General features: G+C 53.1%; 1 protein-coding gene across 2 annotated transcripts in view; it reads left to right on the top strand.

Annotated features, from left to right (window-relative positions):
- The window catches only part of LOC309576060 (phosphatidylinositol 3-kinase regulatory subunit gamma), a gene marked incomplete at its 5' end in the record, with an annotated part of 73,061 nt that overhangs the window by 26,612 nt on the left and 27,254 nt on the right, over positions 1–19,195 (top strand). The window contains one exon of one of the 2 annotated variants that reach the window (XM_082287024.1): positions 17,491–18,174. The exons of the other annotated variant lie outside the window; for it this stretch is intronic. Within the exon in view, the coding sequence (XP_082143150.1) occupies positions 18,069–18,174 (106 nt within the window). Of the gene's footprint in view, positions 1–17,490; positions 18,175–19,195 lie in introns of those variants that run through there. 2 annotated transcript variants of the gene reach the window in all.

Below are 19,195 nucleotides of genomic sequence, written 5' to 3'. Positions count from 1 at the left end.
GTTCTGCTCTGCCAAGCCTTCTGCCATCTGGAACAGCTTTTGGTTTCCTTCTGGATACCTCTTCCATGAGATGGCAGGACAAGAAGAGGGGCGAGGGCATCACTGGGACCCTCAAGGAGTAGAAGGATGAGATGGAGTCAGGGGACACATGGGTCTGTCCCTGTGTGCCCTCTTCACAGGGGTGGGTGAAAGTCAGCCCGGGCAAGTGGAGAGCTGGTTTAAGGAAGGGCTTGGAACAAACTTCACTGTGGAAGGCTGTGGAAGCCCCCAGTCAGCCTGTGCATGGCATGTGCCTATTCTGCCTGTCCCCTTGCCAGGGTGGTGGCCATGAGCTCCTGCAGCCACTGGTTCCCATTCCACATTCTCCAGCCCAAGGGTGGGGAAAGCCTCATCATCTCCATCTTCCCTCTTTTCTTCCTGGGGAAAAACATAAAAGCAAAGTCATCACATCAGGGCTGGATTACTCACGGACTAAAGAGGGGAGAGCTCTTCCAAGGCAGTGGGCACTGCTAACCCCAGCTCCCCCTCGGTGAGGTTTCTGGTGTCTAGTAAGGGGTTGGTGCTCCTGCTGATTTATCCTCAGTAAAGTCATTAAAAATGTCTCCCATTCCTCCAGCTGATTGTTCCCACAGAAACTGGGAGAGAACTGGGTCTCTTGGACATGGTCCTCCTCACAGCTGGAAAACACCCCACAGAGCTCTTCCAGGGGCTGGACACCAGCTCCCATTGGCCCTGCATGGTATGAGCCACTCATGTCTGTGCCACATATTGATGTCCCCTGATCCCTACCAACTGCTCTGCGCCAAACATTTCCTGCATGGTGGATTTGATTTGGTGTCCCCGAGGCTGACACTCAGCTCAGGACCATGCTGCCACTGTCCAGGCAGCCTGTGCTGTCCTCAGCATCCAGTGCTTGAAACCACAACCTCTTGGTGAGCATTCTCCCTGGAGAGGCCGCTCTCTGCAATTAATCCAGGCATGGTTTATGCTAACGACTCTCCCCACTTTAAATTATAAATGGCCCTTGGCATGTGTGCACACAAACACACGTGTGTGCACAGAGATCCTTTAAGGCCATCATTAGCTGTAATTAGCAGGATCTGTCATTCATCTTTGGCAGTTAACGATGAGCCCTGAGTCAGAGGAATCCAGCGGCAGATAAAATAAACACGATTTCAAACAGTTTGGAAATAACAAGCCCTCATTAATCAGACAAGCCCCAAAGGGAAGCACTTGGAAAGTGGCGGCTTCTTTGCTGTTGCCGAGAGTGGGGCTGGGTGGGCTCCAGGCCGGCCCCTGTGCTCCCCAAACCCTTGCTCCAGTGGGAGTGGGAGGCAGGATATTCTCGCTTGGCTGACTTCATGGCAGGACCGAGGTGTCAGAGCCAGTCAGCTCGAGCAAAGAACCTGAAAACTGGCAAAATCCACCCAAAAGGGCTCTGCACGGCCCCCTCTCTGGGTGACAGCAGCTGAGGCGCGACCTGGCCCTGAGGTGCAGGTGGGGGTGGTGCTGGTGCAGGGCTCAGCTCTGGGTAGAGATGAAGCAGCGCCAGGGCAGCACATCCCACAGCCATCACTCACCCCAAGAGCTTAAAGGCTGTGTGGAGGGGAGCACCCCCAGGATCCAGCAGCACAGGGGAGAGAGGATTTGGGGAAGGGGATGGTACAAGGGATGTTTCCTAGGGAGCAGGGGGAGCTGGGGAGACTTCTAACTGTCACAGCTGCAGCTAAATCACAGCAAATAGGAGGGGAATGGGACACACGAGGCTGGTTTATATTACAAAGGAGCGGTCCATCATGGGGTATTTAAAATAATCCGCTTAGATGCACAGTAGCAGATTTGGAGTGCTAAGGGAATTGAAGGCGCTGTGGCTTTGCAAGGCTGGATCAGATCTAGTTAAGATGCCACTTAGGACAGTACATCCCATTCTGCCTTGATGCCCCAGGGGACAGGCACACAGCACCTGCAGCCCCTGCAAGGCCGCTCCCATCCCACCAGGGAGGCACCCAAGGTGACACTGGCCACATCAGGATGGGTGACAGCATCCTGTGGTATCTCCCTGGGACTGGTGGCAGGTTTGGGGAGCATCGAGATATGGTCTGGATTAGGCACAGGACAGGGGATTCCCATGAGAGGCCAAGCCTTTGGAGTGGTGGAGGAGGTGTAACTGGTGCTTGGGGTCCAAGGGCACCTTCATGCTGAAGCCAGGTGCCTGGCAAAACAGCTGGGACCAGGGGGTGCTCAGGAAAGAGCTGTACCCACACTGCCAGGGGTGGGAACCTCCTCTAAGGGTATCCATGTGCCATTGCCTGCTCAGCTGGGGCAGGGGACCTGGTGTGGGGTCCTGGTAGGCTGGGACCAGGTGCTTCAGGGGAAGAGCTGGGGCTGGGGCTGCCTCTGCATGGCCTTGCAAGCGCCCCCAGCATGTGGCTCCTAATGCCACAAGCTAGGGGGTCCTCTGCTGGGGTCTGGGCTCAGTCTGGGGTCTGTGTGGGTAGGAACATGGGCTGTTTGAGCATCCCTGAGCATTCTCACACTGCTCCTTTAAGCCAGGCTGAAAGCTCAGCCCCAGGGAAGCCAAATCATCCTGAGAGAGGGATTTCATCTCAGAGACTTCATTACAGGCAGGCATTCCCCCAGAAGAGCATCCTTCCAAAGGCAGATGGTTTCCACCTTGGGCTGGCTCAGGGGGTTCAGCCTGCAGTGGCCCTGCAGAGCCAGAGCAGCAGCAGCAGCCTCTCAGAGCCAGGCAGCGTAGCCAGACGTGACCCCATCACCGAGCTGGGCCTCACACTGCCCACCCCTCTGCTCCCAGGGAGGGCAGGGCCCAGGAACATGCCCACAAAATCTGAGGCTGCATGTCAGATTAGGCCACAGGACCGGCTGCCCCTCTTCTTGTCCTCAACCTGTGCCCTCTGTCCCCCTCTGACCCTGCTACAGGGCTGTGCTCAGCACGAGGGCTCACTCTGGCAGGTTTAAACACTGTCCCCAGCTCCCCTAAGCATTAATCCAAGGGAGGATTAAGGTTACCAAGCTCCTGGAGCCACCCAGTTCTCACGTCTCCCACAATGGACCCCTCTGTCCTGGCCCCAGAGAGGGCACAGGGCTCTGTTGTCTCCCTGGGACTTGCTGCTGTCCCCCCTCACGAGCCCCCCAAGCTCTCCTCCATCAGCAGGCACCTCACTGGGGTTGGGCAGCACCTGTTCAGCTCTCCTCAAATTGGGGACCACAGATCATCTCTGGGGCTTTGGGGGGTTCCAAGACCCTGTGACCACCTTCCCTCTGCTCCTTGCAAGCCCTGGGGTGAGGTTTGGGGTGGGCATGAGCTTCTCCCCTCTCTTCTCCCCTGTTCCCTAGGTGCTGTGCTCTGGGTCAGCTCTGGGTTTGTGACAACCAGTTTAAATGCATAGAAAATACCTTAATCCTGCTAAGACCCTGGTCCCTGCCTGCTCATGCTTCCCGTGAAAGCCCCCCACTTCAGCCATAATCCCCTGGGAGAGGTTATCTGTGCACCCTCCACTTGTGGGAGCAAGGGACTCTCTCCATGGCACCCACAAACTCCTGGGGTTGGCACATAGGGTCCTGGCTAGTACTGCCCAGGGATTTCTGTCACCTGCAGGGGACAGTAGGGACAGAGGTGCTTCTGCCACAGGGTGAGATGGCCAGTGGCTCCTGCCACCCTCCTGTGCCCCTTAGTGCCACCAGCTCCAGAAGTTTTCAGAGAGAACGAAGTAACTGTAAACTATTTTTTGAGTTACTATATACTCCACAATGAGCTGAACTCCTAGCTTCCCAGTTCCTACCCCTTTGCAACTCCTGCCCCATCCCATCCAGAGGGCTTCCCAGGGCATGGGATTGGGGGAACCCCTGGCTTGTGTGGTGAAAGAGGGCTCTGGCTCTGCCCCCCAGTCCCATTTCCCCAATGTCAGGAGCTTCTGTTGCCTTTACCTGCCCTGACCTGCGGCCCCACGAGCTGTAATCCCCCTCCTGCTGCACCCACAGGATCAGAGGCTGCCAGTGTCCAACCCATCCCAGAGAAAGGAGGGCACTGGGGGGGTGGTAATAAATCCTAATGATAACCTGGGGAGAGGGGTAGGGCAACAGGTTCTCACCACTCCCTTGCATGGCAATAGGAAAAGTCTGTGTTTGCAGAATTGTCTCTTTTATTTATAAGAAGCAAGGACAATGCTGGGATAGAGACTGAGCTGAGCTTTTAACCAGTCAGATTACACTTAGCAGGAGCATTTACCTCTGCCTCTAATCCGCCTGCCACAAAGACTTGCTAACTCCTTCCCGGATTTAACTGGAAGGCTTCAAATCTTCCTGCAGAGGAGAGAGTTAAGCCTGGGCTGGTGCTGGAGGGCTGCACGGGTCAGGGTCAGTGCTCCTCCCCTCAGGCACATCAGGTTTGGGCTGGACATTTGAGTCCCAGACTCAGTTTTTTTCTGGCAACAGGTCCTGCAGTCAGGACAGGCAGGGGATGGGAAGGTGCCAGGAGCCCTTCAGTCCTTGGGAGCTCAAAATCAGAGCCTATGCAGAGCAAAGATTTGGACATTCCTGAGCAAAAATCACTGCTGCTTAAACACAGAGCAGAGGAGAAAGTTCTGGAAGAGCCACCTGGTTGGAACAGTCCCTTGCTTTTATCTGGATTTCTTGTAAGAACACAAAACATCCATAGCCAGTGCTGGGTGGCTTGGGAAGGCTGGGATGGCTGCTGTAGCATATGGTCATGCTCCTGACACCCAGTGTCCCCTGACACATGGCTGGTGTCCCCTGACTCCCCCAGCCCACCCTGGAAAAGCCATGTTCTCCACTGCCTGCACAGGGTCAGGCCCATCGATCCACTGGTGGGCACCAGCTCTGTGGCTCATGCCAGCAGAATCCCTCCCTTTATGAGCATTGCCTCGCAGGATGCTTTGCATCCATGCCAGGAAGGGGAGAGACAAAACTCCTGGCCCTTGACCCTGCAGCACACCCCTACAGCACCCCCAGCACAGTGACCCCGACACTGCTGGGGGCCATGGTGCCTCAATAGGAGCACTGTGAGGCTTTGGGGCAGGGGGACAGGGATGTGGCACATGCTGATGTCACTGAGCTGGCTGGCATTGGGCAGCTCGTGGCGCTGTGGGAGACCCACCAGCAAAGATGGTCTGACTGGGAGAGCGGCCAGGAGAAGGGCTGGAGCTCTGTGGCTGGCTCCACAAAGCCTGGCCTGACAGGCTGCCCACCCTTGGTCTCACCCCGCACTGCTGGCTCTAAGCCTCACATGCCAGGGTCACAGGCTGAGCCGGGAGAGACGCGTGAGCTGAGACAGCAGAGCCAGGGATGAAACCTCCCCTGACTTCTGGGAAGCCGGCAGTATCGGAAATTTCCCTCCCAGCACAGCTGCGTGGGAGGGGACGGCAAGTCCCCTCAGCCAGACCTTGCACGGTCTCCCGCCATCCGGCAGCACCTCTCGGGCTGCAGGGACACGCGAGGCTCCATGGCAGCCCGGGCCAGGATGACATGATGGCAGCCATCCCACTGCCACCGCCCCGCCGCTGGCTCCACGCACAAAGGCCGGAAGCTGGGCGCAGCCGGGGGGTTTCCCGGCTCGGCCGTGGCCCCAAGTGCCCCAGGGATGAGCTGGCTGCCAGCCAGCAGCACCCAGCCTGGCCTCTGAGTCCCTTTGCTGTGCCGTTCAAGGGGCTTCTGCCACAGTCAGGAATTCCCTGCCTTTCGTCCATCTGCCCCAGTGCTGCCACGGTGGAATCAAAATGGGGGGCTCTATCTACAGCATCACCCTCTCCTTTACACTGGGTGCAGAAAGCACCTGGCAACAGAAAATCCGCTTCATGTGTTTCTGAGCCAGGCTCTGGGGCCTGCAGTGGGCAGAGAGTGCAGGGCTGAGGGTGCTGTGCTGGGGTAGGGCTGCAGAGTCCCCCCCCTGCTCTCCTCCTCCAGCCTGCTGGGCAAGGGGCCAGCTTGGCTTCCGCAGCCCTTTCTGCAGGCAGGGCTGGTATGTTCACCACAAGCTATGGACGGCCTGGCTGCCGCTTACAGTAAATGTGAGCGAGTTGTTTTGGGCAGGGCAGTCCCGCAGGCAGCAAACCGGCCGTGTCCGACTGGCACCGCCGCCTGCTGCAGGCGTCTCCCGTTTCCAGCGCGCCCCTTGGCTTTCCCAGCACTGACCCACCGCGTGCCAGACCCCGGCATCAGCACGACGCTGCTGCTCCAGGGTTCCCCCACCTTCGTGGACTTCCCCAGTGTCTAGGGGAGGGAAGAAGCACCTGCCATCACCCCTCTGCTTTGCCTCAAGGTGCGCAAGGAAGCTGGTGAGGAAGGATACTGGGGCACACAGTGATGCCAGCACAGTCCCACAAACTGCTGCCCAACCACCCTCTTGCTGCTGCTTTCTCCCATCACTGCCCTCCAGCCATCAGTTCCAGCAGAGGGACAGGGGGATTTTTCTGCTTTCTTGGGACAGTGTGAAGCCTTTGTTCCTGTGGTGGCCAACAGATGAACCTGAAGCAATGCTGAAGCACTTTCTTTAGGGCTTAAGTGGGATTTATGGGGTGAAGATGCCTGCTCCAGCCCTCTTCATGGATGGGTAATTTCCAGCACTGGGAAAAGGCAAGATTTGGCTTAACCAACAGAGTTTCCCTGAGCCCTCAGGATCCTATTTTCCATTTCCTTATCCACAAGTATTTTCTCCCTACCCATCTTTTAAGTGAAAATCACTAAGGGGTGCGAGTCACCAGAGACTGTGAGGTTTGGGGTTGCAAGGACTGTCCCACACTTTGCCTCACACCTGTACCCCAAATCCAGAGGAGGGTGAGGTACATGCTAGCAAAATTTCATTCTGTTGAATGACCAAGAAGCAGAAAACAAGCAAGGCACTAAGTGACCCAAGGACAGACCACCTCCCAGCAGCTAAGCCCTGCCACCCTGACCCACCAGCCTGGGGACATTGTCCCAGAACAGCTTTGCCAGCTCCATGGTGCCTTCTGCATTTGTCCCAACCTTTCCCTGCATGAGAAAGGATGCATAGCAGACACAGGCAAGGGATTTTCCAGGGTGGAAGCTTGCTCCTAGTCTGGTTTTTCAGAAGCAGACTGTAAGCTTGTGAATCGGAGGTATTTGTCAAGTTGGTTCCTGCAGTGGAAATGATCAAATAATTGTTCATACACCCGTCTGGCCCCATGGCTCATGCTCACAGAGCAGAAACTGGCTGTCAGGCTGCAGGATTGTGGTTCCCCATGATGCTGTGGCATGTTTGTAAGAGGAAGATGCTGAGGCTGCAGGTGCCTTTCCAAGGCAGAGCTCTGCCACGCTCCAGGCACGCTGCCAGACTGTCGCTCGGCCGGATTCGTGCTGCCTTTCTCTCGGAGAGTCTCAGAGAGGGCTGTACTTCACAGCAGGGTTTTCCCGTTCCACTTGCCCAACAGAGTGCTTCCAGCATCTTCTCCACCCCTTGTCCTCTCCTTCCTCTTCTCACCAGTTTGCAGTTCTGACAGCCTGTCTTTGGCTCTCCCCACTTCCCCATGCTCAAGCAGGCATCCAGAACAACCCTGCTGGTCTGAGTGAGGATGGAGGACATGCATTCCTACGGGAGAGTCAGGTTCTCCCAGCTGCAGCCTCTTCCAGCCCCTAAAGTGACAGTGACCTGAACATTTCTATTCAGGCCAACTATTTTTTCAGGCATTTTTTACCTCCTCTAATGTATTTTTCTTTTTCCTTTGGGGTTGAAATTATTCTGGCTTTGTGCAAAAACCAACTCTGAAGTGCTTGGGGAGTGGAAACCTCCCATTATACTTTTGAAAAATAATATTAATCTTCCCTCTCCTTTTATGAAAAGCTCTCTCCCCAATGGCTCAGGACTGGAGGTAGGCATTTGATGTGGAAATAGCCCTTGCTGGAAGAGCCCTTTGATGTTTGATTTTCACAGGGCCAACTCCTAACCAACCATGGGGGGCACAGGGTGCTGGCAGGGTTGGGCTCCAAAGGGTGCCCAGGAAGGACATGGAACAAAGGGGAGGTGCTGCCAGACCCTTATCCTGCTGGCCTTGTTTCCCTGAGCAACAGGCAGGTGTTTCCAGGCTTTAAAGACAATAAAACCAGGGGGATTTCCATTCATGAAGACTGCCCTTGGCCTGATTCAGCTCCAGGACCTAAGGCAGGTGCCCAGTCTGCACTGAGCCAGTGATCCTTCACCCACGGCAAGAAAGACCTGGAATCTCCCATCAACCAAAGAGCCCAGAGGGGACTGCAAGAAGCAGGGTTTGGCCTCAGCCGCAGAAATGCAATGGCAAAGGGAAGGAGGACACACTGTCTGATACCGTCACCTGCTGGGTTCCCCAAAATGCCTATGCTGAAACACCCCCACTGCAGAGAGATGGGGCCATACCTTGAGGATGAGATGCCTGAGTTTGGTGTGTGGTGCGCTGGGGGCTGGAGCACCACAGACCTGGGCAGCATCTGCAAGCAACAGCATCCCCACCCTTGCTGCAGGGGAAAGGGGACAGTAAAGTGGATTCCCGCTTTGGGACTGAGCCATTGTCTTGAAGTGCCTCTAATGGCAGGGAGCCGGGTCACACGCTTGCTTCTTTCAGTCTGACATAGACCCCAGCTCCATATTTAGTGGGTTTAGTATCCCACCGACTTTGCCTCCTGTAGTGCAGCAGCAAGTTTTTCTCCCCTTCCCCTCCCCCTCCCTCTCCTACTGTTTTCACTCATTTAATTCCTCAAAGCACTTCTAAGAGGCCGTTCATCTGGGAGGTATCGCCCAAAACAAAGCTGTATTGTGTACGCTTGGTCAAAGCAAGATAAGAGCTTCCCAGCGATAGGGGAGTAAAGGTGCTTCTTCAGGTGCTGGCAGCTCTCAGAGAGCACAGTGTTTGGGATATGTCAACTCACCAGCCAGGATTTGCCTAGGTACAATATCGCTCTTCACTTTCTGGCACCCTGGAAACTGTTGTATCAAACCTTAGTTCAGTGTTTCGGCCTGGTAATCAGCATCACATGATTTACTTTGTTTCTCCCCTTTTTCTTTTTGGAGACAATATGCATTTTATGCTCAGTCAGCAGAAGGCAGGGCAGAGCTCACCCTTTGGAGCATCACACTCCTGCGATCTCTGGCAGCTGATGGCTGTCTCTACTCTCCACAAAGAGCTCATGTCCAGCACATTCATGGCACCAGGAAACAAAAGGTTTCCCACTGAGTTCTCTACTAACCTATGTGTTGTGAGAGAGACTTTTTACCCAAAAGCTTTGTCCTTAGTAAAATCTGAAGATGTTGCAAGTTTTGTCTGGTCCTTGAGGAACAGATAAACTGCTGGACGTCCGGAAATCCTGGACACAAGCACCATGCCGGCACAACTCAGCCCTCAGGCACAAGCTGAGCAAGACCAGTGATCCCAGCCATACATGTGCTGCGCAGTCCCTCTGTGCATGGGCTGTAAACCTCATGCTTTCCAAAAACTCTGGATTTGTTGAATGTTTTGAGGACATCTGTGCAGCGTAGGCACTGGTGGGCTCAGGATTCCAGCAAATGGCCCAAAGATTTACCTGGTGTGCTGGGAAGCTGAGCTTCATGCTGCAGTGGCTGATCTGCCAGCCTGTGCCCACCACGTGCTATGACAGTGTAGTCAGGATTTGGCGAATGTGAGAAATTTTGGGGTTTGATGGATAAAGTCTTGTCTAGTGGCACAATGTGGTGTGCTCGTTTGTAGGTATAAGGGAGGTGCTTTCCTGCATGTTTTTAGAGGATACCTAAGACTCCACAAGGCAGGCGTGGCAGCGGAGACAGAGTCAGTTCTCAGTGCCTTGAAGTCCCACCCGTTCTCCAGGGAAATAATACTCTTCTCTTGGGAACACAGAATTATTTAACCAAATTGTTTGGAAATCTTCAGCAGGGAAAGAACCTTAATGCAAAGGACAGATAAAAAAAGGTCTTAATGAACCTGACCTGCAAGTTGCCTTTGCTCAAACCCTCCCTGCCCATCACCTTGGCTGGACAAGGAAGGCATTGCATTCACATGCTGGATTTCAAATGCTCACCCTATACCGCGCTGTTTGTTTTATTTCCCCACTCAGCATTCGGAGGCTCTTCTTCTTATGCTTATTTACTGTAAAGCAGAGAAAGCCAGGGAAAATGATCTCCAAAGCAAATAGAGCCATGTTTCCATTTGGGAAAACTTAGAGGGAAAGTGCGTGTAGCTAAGCAACAATGCATGATGGTAAATGGGTCATTTTCCAAGGCATGAATTGCATGTGGATAACTGCAAGGAAAACAACCCCAGCCAACACACTGCCGACACTTGAATTCTTGGCCTAAGTGATTAATAAGAAATGAGAGGACTTTTCAATACCCCCGAGAGCTCCCTGGGTTGTTATGGGGGTTTTTCTCCAGCTTTCAATCTCCACCCAAAATCTGGGGTGGGAGTCTCCTTTCCTGCAGCTGGGCAGAGATCCGAGTATGGATGTGTTGCAGTGAGGTTCCCTGGACACACAACAATCGGTCAGTTCCACCAAATTCCGGGGAAAGCAATGGGGGCAAAGGAGTTGCGTGACAGGACTGGGGACTCAGCCATGAGAAACTTCCTTCTATTTTCGGCCAGAGGGAAGCCAGCATTCCCTGGTGCATTAGGACTGAAGTTTGATCCCAGCCTCCTCCAGCATTGCCCAGAGGTGGCTTTGCTCCCTTTGCCTCCCTGTGAAACCAGATGATCTCTGCTGCAAGGAAAGGGGGGAGGTTCTTAGTGGGGGGTAACATGTTACGGACTTACGAGGGTACTACTACCAGGATAACACTAGCAGAGGGATGGTAAAATCGTTTGAGAGGCCAGGAATGGGAGAGTTTGCTGCAAGATAAATAGGTGAGGCCACACTGGGCTGGGGGCATAATGTCCACATCATGTAGCTGCTGCATAATGGGGGACCATGCCTGGCTCAGCCACAGGTGGAGGGTTAGGATACCCTTCAGCTTTGCATCCTAGGGTAGGGAAACTATTGTGGTGGGTTTTTTTTTCATAATAATAACAAATCTACAAAGTTCAAGCTTTGCTTTTGAGGAAGTGAAAAGTCCTCTGGGCTTTTCAGAATTCCTCTTACTGGGAATGGTGCCACCTTCAAACCCATGCTGGCAATCCAGCTTGAAGGTCACCAAGTGGGATGTCAGCAGAGCAGGGCTGAGACCTCACTTTTCCTAAACGTGCTGTTGATTTCCTCTTCCTGCTGCTTGCATCACTGGCTGGGATCAAAACATAGACTGCCATGTTTATTAAAAAGAGTTACTTCAGGAAGGTATTGGGATTATTTCTTTCCTCCATGAATAAAGTTCTACAGTACCTCTTAAAATCAGACCTGAAGAATTTACAGAGTGGTTATTGTACATTCCTTGGGGGGCAAAAGAAAAAAATCTAAGCAAGTAGTTCCAGTGCCTTGAAGCAATGAATAGAGGAAGTGAAAAATATTTTAAATTCCTATACAGTGTTACATTTTAAAAGTGTAGGTTTAGGACATTAGAATCAGGGAAAGAGCTTTTTCTCTCTTTTTTTTTCCCCCCTCTAATTTCTCTGAACTTGTTACAAGTCTCTTTCCATTTTGCTCACCATTTCCAAGCAACTAAATAGAGAGAGGCCTGGAACGATGACAGAGATGCGAAGTGCACAAAGGGACCAGAGTGTGGTCCGATAATTCTGTAATTGGAGCTGCTCGAGGCAAAATTTTTTTCAAGCCAGTGTAAATGGGAATCGCTGAAACCCTTAACAATCGGTCTGTCAGGCTGCTTCTTTAATGGATTGCTCTGTTTAACTCTCTCTGTTTGTCACTGGCAAGATGACAAGAGAAATTAGTGTACTGGAAAATATAAGGTAACTGGCAGTTCCCCAGCCCGGTTCCACAGCCCCGCAGACCCCGGGGTGCTGCAGCGCCAGAACCCGGCTCACCGGCTGCTCTCCTCCCTCTGTGGAGGAGGAGAAGGAGGAGGAGGGGAGCTTACAACCTCCTGCCCTTCCTAGGGGTAGGAAGACCTGCAAAAATACCCCGTGGCTCTGGGACTGACCTAGTGAAGAGCATGTGGAGAGAAGGGGTGCCCCATGGCTGGTAGTAGGCCAGGACTGGGGTGGGGAGAGCACCGAAGCGTCCTCCCAAGTAGCAAACCTTTCATCAGCTGCGAACGGGCTTTGCCGCCTGCTTTTACACCACGGATACCCTTTGTTAAAGCGCTGCGGGTTAGTGTCAGTTTTCTGGGAGTAGTGGGTGTGGGTGGGAGCAGTCACCGTTAGAGAAGATGCTTCCAGCGTGTGCGTGAGTGTGCGTGAGCACTTGTGAGTGCGTGCAAGGGTGCACTGCTTTGGAGATGCTCCGACATCTCCATTGTTTGCAGCCAGACCCTGAAACTTGGCAGCAACGATGCCCCGAGGCTAGAGATGTACCTTTCACTTTTCCCATGAAATTCCATTCTGGTTTGGCTGAGTTATAAAAAAAAAAAGTTTGAAAATCACCATTTCCCTTCTGCTGCCTGCATTCCTCAGGAAAACTTTGGCAGTCTGTCAAAACAATAACTGAACGTGAACTTTCTAAAGAGCTGGCCCGGTGCTGTCTGCCAAAGCAGCAATTCAGCACAGCTCAGTGCAGCGTGTCCTTTCCCTCACCCCCCCATGCCCACCCCCTCGCACGCCCGTCCGTGGGCACCCTCCAGGTGCAGATGTGCCCACCCCAGACACCAGTATGCAGAGCACAGGGTTGGCATTCACTCTCCAGCTGCAAAAGCAACACACACCTCCTCTCCCCTCACAGGAGAGCAGCTTTCTGCTTCCATCCCGGACCGTTACTCCTGCAATTTTTTGGGCAGAAGCCCCCGGAGCAGTGAGGAAAGGCCAGTCCAAGCCTTGCTGAGGAATACCTTAGGTCCAGCTGCAACAACCTACATTGTAGACATTTATTTAAAAGATCTTTTTCTTTTTTTTTTTTTAATGTTATTTCCTATGTTAAAAGAATGTTGTTTACAATGCAAAGCCAAGTGCTTTTAAGTTAGGAAATGCCTAATGTATGATTCCTTGCAAGCTCAGCTCTGTGTGCATGCCTTGTGTTCCGACCTTTATGGACATGAGCCCCTATTTCAAACTCTTCCTTATTCTGTGGACAGGGAAGGGAAAAGGGCACAAGCTGCTCCTGGAGCTGTAAATAAGACACTTCCTAACACTGAAGCATTTCATTTGAATGTTTTTTGCAGACCGCATATTATTCTTTAATACAGGTTTTTAATGCAATGTATAATTTTCAAACCAAAGCACCCAACTTCGGCACACTTGCCAGAGTTTTTCCTCACCACAGAAATGTGGCCGCATCTGGGGTGGAGTGAGGCAACTGTTTTGCAGCCTGTTAGGACATAAAATGACTCTAAAGCAGAGAGAGGAAGCACAGTCCTTGTTAAAAATGCCCATTACATTTCACATGAAGGTTCTGGAGGATGTAGGAAAGCAAACTGCTGCTACTTCACCCCTGCAGGGAGTAATACTCTTAATCTTGTGGCAAATGCTTTGTGGTCCTTGTGGTACTTTTGGGGCTCAGACCATATAACTGAAGGGGAAGATGGTGCTTGCACTGTCACCGTGGTTCAGGAAGGTGGGATGAACCTCTGCCATTCCCAACACCTCTTCTCCTGGCAGCAAGCCCCAAGGTTGGCTTGCAGCGCACTGAGCCACACTGAGACCCCAGCGGCAGGATCTGAGCCAAAGCAGACCAACCCTTCCTCCTTCCCACATCTCCTCACCTCCAGGAGCTGAGAAACAGGCAGGAAGAATCCGTTAACTAAACCAAACTGCTGTAACTGGTGGTTCTTTTGCTGTTCCTTGCAAGGTGTGGCTGCACCCGTGGGAAGCTGGCCAGCAGTCTCAGCACATTCTCCAAAAATCCCAGTGTCTGTGCAGCAAAAGGCCAGTAATTTCATGTAGCATCTACTGACGGCCAGGGAGTTGTCCTTTCTGATGTTAATGCAGTTCTACCTTTTCCAAGCTCCCCTCCATCAGGCCCTAAGCTTGTGCTAACAGTGAAGCTAATATCTGGATCTCGGGAGTGGCCAGGAGTCTCCAGCCTGCCCCAAAAGTCTCGCATCATTTTCGTGCATTTGGCTGGCAGCACTGTGGATTCAGCCCCCCTCCCTCTTCCACCCTTCCAACTATAAAAGCCTGTTGTGGCCCACATTCAGCTGTCGGATATCACATTATCATGGCTCGGCAAAGAGGAAACCAAGCAGTTTGGCACAAATGGCTTTTCTGTGTTCAGTCTGTTCCAGCACAGGTCTGTTCAGCTCCTCCTGAAGCACATGGAAGCGCTCAAAACTTCAATATTTAATCTTGCCTTGAAATGTGAATTGTCAGATCCGAGGAAAGGAAAGGGAGCAAATGCACAGCCGTCGACACAGGATGTCAGGAAGGCAGCAGGCACTGGGCTCATTTCTTGTCTTTCAGCCTTTGTGTGGGGTACCAGGTCCCCTCCTCCAGCACTTTGACCCCTGCTCAGGCACTGCCAAATCACCATTATTTTGTTTCAGTGTTTGAATGTAGCTTTTCCTATCTCGGGGTGATGTATTGAGTCTGCATGGCCATTTTTGGCAGTGGGAGTGCTACCAGACCTTGAGCATCCCTGAGCCCTCGGCATGCTCCCGGTTTTGTGTCTGCTCTGTGATGCTCAGACTTTGTGCCTGTGGAGGAGAGGCACAGGCAGAGGGGGTTTAGCAGTGTGTAAGGAAACACGTGAGCCTCCCTCTCCCCCCTGGGCACACACATGGACACCATGCTCATCCCTGGTGCAAGGCAGGCAGTGTGGTAGGAAAAGGAGCACCCCATACGTGTGTGTTGGGAGCCAAGCAATCTTGGGTAAATTATAAGCACAGTTTTGAGAAATAAAAACACATTAATATTCTGTTCTCTCAAGGCATTATCCTACTGTTTACCATTACACACAATCCTCTGCCTTAAATTGCATCTTTGATTAAAGCAGCAATGAGAGAAACCAGTGCTAATAACAAAATGTATTCTGCTTTAAATCACTAAAGTGAAAACATCAATAAGCTGTAACCATCAGTGCCGCCATGAAAATGAAGGCAACCACCATGGGAAACAGCAAGGATGAAATCCACTTTGCCAGCATAAAAGCCAAGTAATTAGGTCTTATGTGGGTGGAACTTATAATGAGGTGCAGGAAGGGGGAAAATGAATTTCAACCTGAGTCTCCCTCCTCCCCCCACTCTGCCAGAGCTGCTAATCAAAGTTTGGGTGCTGCCATAGGGACCCCAGCCCCATTTTTTAGCTCTGCAGGGCCTGCAAAGCAACATTCACCTCTGCACCTCCACCCACGTCTGACCCTTGTGGGATACCCCACACCCGCCAGTGGGCAGCCGATTGCTTGCACCCAAAGCACCAAGTTAAATTTCACTGGGGGAGCCAGCTGTGCTTCCAAGGAGGGCATTTCCCTTTGAAGAAGCTGGAGCCGATACATGGTATCAGCTCAATAATTTAATTTAAAAATTAGAAAAAGGAATCATATCTGGTTATCGTGGATTAATCAGAGTTTGTGGATGGGTTTATAAAATTAATTTATATACAGTGAGTGACTTGAATCAAAGCCCTGTGCTCCTTTGCAGCTGTCCATCCCTCAAGAAGCTCTGTTCCTGGAGCAGGCTGCTCTCAGTTGCTTGCTGTGGAAGTTGTGATACATCAGCAAACTTCAGATCTTCCCTCATACTCTTCCGTCGGGTACGGCCTTTCAGTTATTCAGTGCCGCAGTCACCCTAAGGTTCAGCCAAGCCAGGAGGGTGTTTTCAGGAGCTGCTACCTAATGGCACAGCAGGACAAATTATTCGTCACTTGCTGTTCCACGCTTTGAAGTGCAAATAAAGCAGGCAACTTCAGTGCTGGGTTTTCCACCATTCCCTGACATCTCCACAGCAGATCAAGGTGTTGTCCGTCTTTGTGCCTGTGACACTGGTTGGGAGTCTCAGGAAGGGACTTTTCCTTAATTTCTCAGCAGCAGCCTTTCTCTAAGGATGCTTTGCCGCGCTAAAACCGAGGCTGAGTGCCGAGCTGGCTGCACTTCTGCCTCCTGCCAGTGCCTGCGGGCTGTGGCTGCCCATCGGGATGTGGCTGCCAGGCAGGCTGAGGTTCCATTTCGGGTGTGTTTGCAGCTCAGACTTAGCCCAAACCCTGTGAGAGGCCGACATCCAGTTTGGTGCCTTTTCCTGTGGGTTTTGTTTGTTTTTCCTTTTTTTTCCCCCCGCTGGTTATGTCACTAGAAAGCGCGCCGGATTTTTCTCGGGGGTCACACTCCTTACCTATGGTGCCCTCTGAAATGGTCAAGGTATTAGGTGGATTACGTGGCTAACACAGCGGGCAGCTGCCACGGCCCTGGCAGAGGAGGGAGGAGAGCCCATGTTTGTGGCCAGTGCAGCAGCTGAGGGGTCAGCCAACACAGGCTCCCGCAGGGGAAGTGGCCAGCGGCTTCACCTGCACAGGGTCCCCTGTGCCCGGGTCTCCCGCAGGCCCCATCCCCACAGGGCGGCCGGCCCGGGCTGGAGGGTGGCAGGGAGACCCGGCGCTGCGGCGCACCAGCTCGGGGCAGGGGCAGCACCGCCGGGGGTGCGGGCAGGAGGTGTTTCCCCAGGGGCAGCGCTGGGACCGGCGGTGTTGGGGAGCGACTCAGCCGGGAAGCGGGGCCGGGAAGCGGGGCCGGGAAGCGGGGCCGAGTCACCCCGCGCCCGCCGAGCCCCGCTCTCGCCTCAGCACTCGCCTTCCTTTGTCCCGCTTAGTAACCGGCGCTCGCGGCCAATCGCCATCGAGCCGGCCGGCCCCGCCGCGCGCTGATTGGCTGGGCAGCCCGCAGCCCTCTGCCAATCCCGGCGCTCGCTGCTCCCTCAGACAAAGGCAGCAGCTCTGGCAACTGCGCTCCGCTCCCCCCGCCCCCCGCGCGTGCTCCGCGGCAGCGGCCCCTTGGCGGCCGGCCAGCCAGGGGACCTACCACCTCCGCTGCTCGCCTCAGAACAGGGGGGCACTACGAAAAGCCGTCGAGAAAAGTGGCGAAAGCGAGCCGGGTAGAAGTTATAAAAGAGAGGAAGCAGATTTTTATTGTGCCGTACGCTTTCTGTGTGGGTGTGCCTCGCCGGCGCTAAGAGGGATGTTTCCCCTTTATGTCTTTATTTTTTTTGCCCACCCCTCCCTCCGCCTCGTGGAAGCGGTCCCTCACACACATACCCGTTCACCTCCAAGGGGTTAAAAAGCCGGCGCGAAGCCCCGCCCCCTGGCGCCGGGGGGGCGTGGCCCGATCTTCGGCAAGAGGCGGGTGGCGGTGGCCGGGCCCCTCAGAGCCGCTTAAAATGTCACCGAGCGCGGCCGCCCCGAGCCTGGCCCCGCCGCCCGCCACTGCCGCCCGCCACCCCGCGCCGCCAGCAGGGCACGGCGGGCCCCGCCGCGGACCGCCCGCCCGCCGCTGAGCCCCGCGCACCCAGCCCCGCCGGCGCGCACCGCACCGCGGGCATAGCGCCGCCCGCCCCGCTCGGGCTCCGCGCCTGCCCGTATTGTTGCCCGCCGCCGCTGCCGCCTTTCTCGTCCTCCGCCGGCGGAAAGAATTCATCCAGAGACTGAAATCGCCCCTTTTTATCCGCTGCTCGCCACCATCCCCCCCGCTTTCCTGCGGGGGGCTTGTTTGGCTTGTGTTTTAAAAATACCCTGAAAACGGCGATTTTTAGAGAGAATTCAGGAAAGTGGCTTTTCTGTGGAAAGGTGTCTTTTTAAACAAAAAGAAGCACTCTCTCTGTATATATTATATATATAACTACCTATCTTTAGTTCCTGCGGGGCAGCTGCTGCGGTGACTTGCGTGGAGGCTTTTTTTTTAAGTTTAATTTTGCGATTTTAAATTTTTTTTTTCTTTTTGCTAAAAGTGTTATTTTAGAGCGAGGTGGATTCTTCTCGGCTTTGTTTTCTTTTTTTTTTTTTTTTTTTTTTTTTTTTTCTTCCCCCCTACCTCTCGATTAAAAGCCGAGCTATCCAACCTCTTATTTCTAACCCTGCCGGGACTTGGCTGTCGCGATGTACAACACGGTGTGGGATATGGACCGCGATGACACGGACTGGAGGGAAGTGATGATGCCCTATTCCACTGAGCTGATATTTTACATTGAAATGGACCCTCCAGGTAGGGAGCCGAAGCCTGCGAGCTGCCCCCGCACCCCTGGCAGCGGCTCGGCGGCTGCCGTCCATCCCTGCCCTCACTCCTCCTGCAGACTTTTCCCTTTTAAAATAAAAGGAGAGGGGGAGGGGGGGGTGGGAAATTAATATCTGTAGTTAAACTTTGTGTAAACTTTCCAGGGACTTGAGCTCGCTGTCTCCTGGGCAAAGTATTTTAATACTGGGGTTTTTTTTGTGGGGGAGGTGGGAGGATAAGAGCAATTTATGGTGCCTTTTGGGAGATGGAAGGAGGCAGGAGGAGGAGAGCTGGTCGCAGCCCCTCTCTCGTGTCTCCTTTTTTTAAAGCCTTTCTCGAAAAGCGTATATTTCGGCTGTATTCGCTCCTAGAGGAGCTCTTTTATTATCCTCTTCACCTGTGTGCCTTTATGTGCCTGTAACACTTTGATGGTGGTGATTTACCCACCTCCATTCAGTTCCAGTTTAATCGCTTTTACAGTCTCCAAGACCCTTTTCTCCCCAGCTCTCTTCCAGCAGTGACAGATGAGGTGGTCGCTGGGTTTTGGTGGAGGGGGGATAATACTTGGGAACAGGCTGGAATCCATCCCTGGAGGCACAGTTACTTTGATAACACGTAAAAACCTTGTTCAAAAGGATTTGATGCACTTTTTCTTCCCTCCCCCCTCCATGGATTGCTAGTGCTGAAAATGGGGAAATGTATTATCCCTCGCTTGCCTGAAGTTTTTGATGGGACAAAAAGTTTCTTTTGTGTCTGAAGAGGGAGGGAAGGCTTGTGAGGAGGAGAGGTTGAGCCTTTCTTTGGTAATGAATTAAAGTAAGCATAAATGGGTACTGGTGAAACTGTATCTATACCTGTAAGAGTCAAACAGGCTGAAGCAGTAAGGTAATTGAAGGGCCTTTATCTTCTCAGGTCTCTGATCTGTACAGCCAGAAGGTACAGTAAAATATGCACCAAAAGTGTTAGCCTGCAGAGAAATTGATAGCAAATAAGTACTTCCAAGTGGTGTCTT

This window comes from Coloeus monedula (genome assembly GCF_965178545.1).
Source record: "Coloeus monedula genome assembly, chromosome: 9".
Lineage (NCBI taxonomy): Eukaryota > Metazoa > Chordata > Aves > Passeriformes > Corvidae > Coloeus > Coloeus monedula.
The sequence above is the reverse complement of the archived record's forward strand: the minus strand, read 5'-3'. Positions and strand labels throughout refer to the sequence as shown.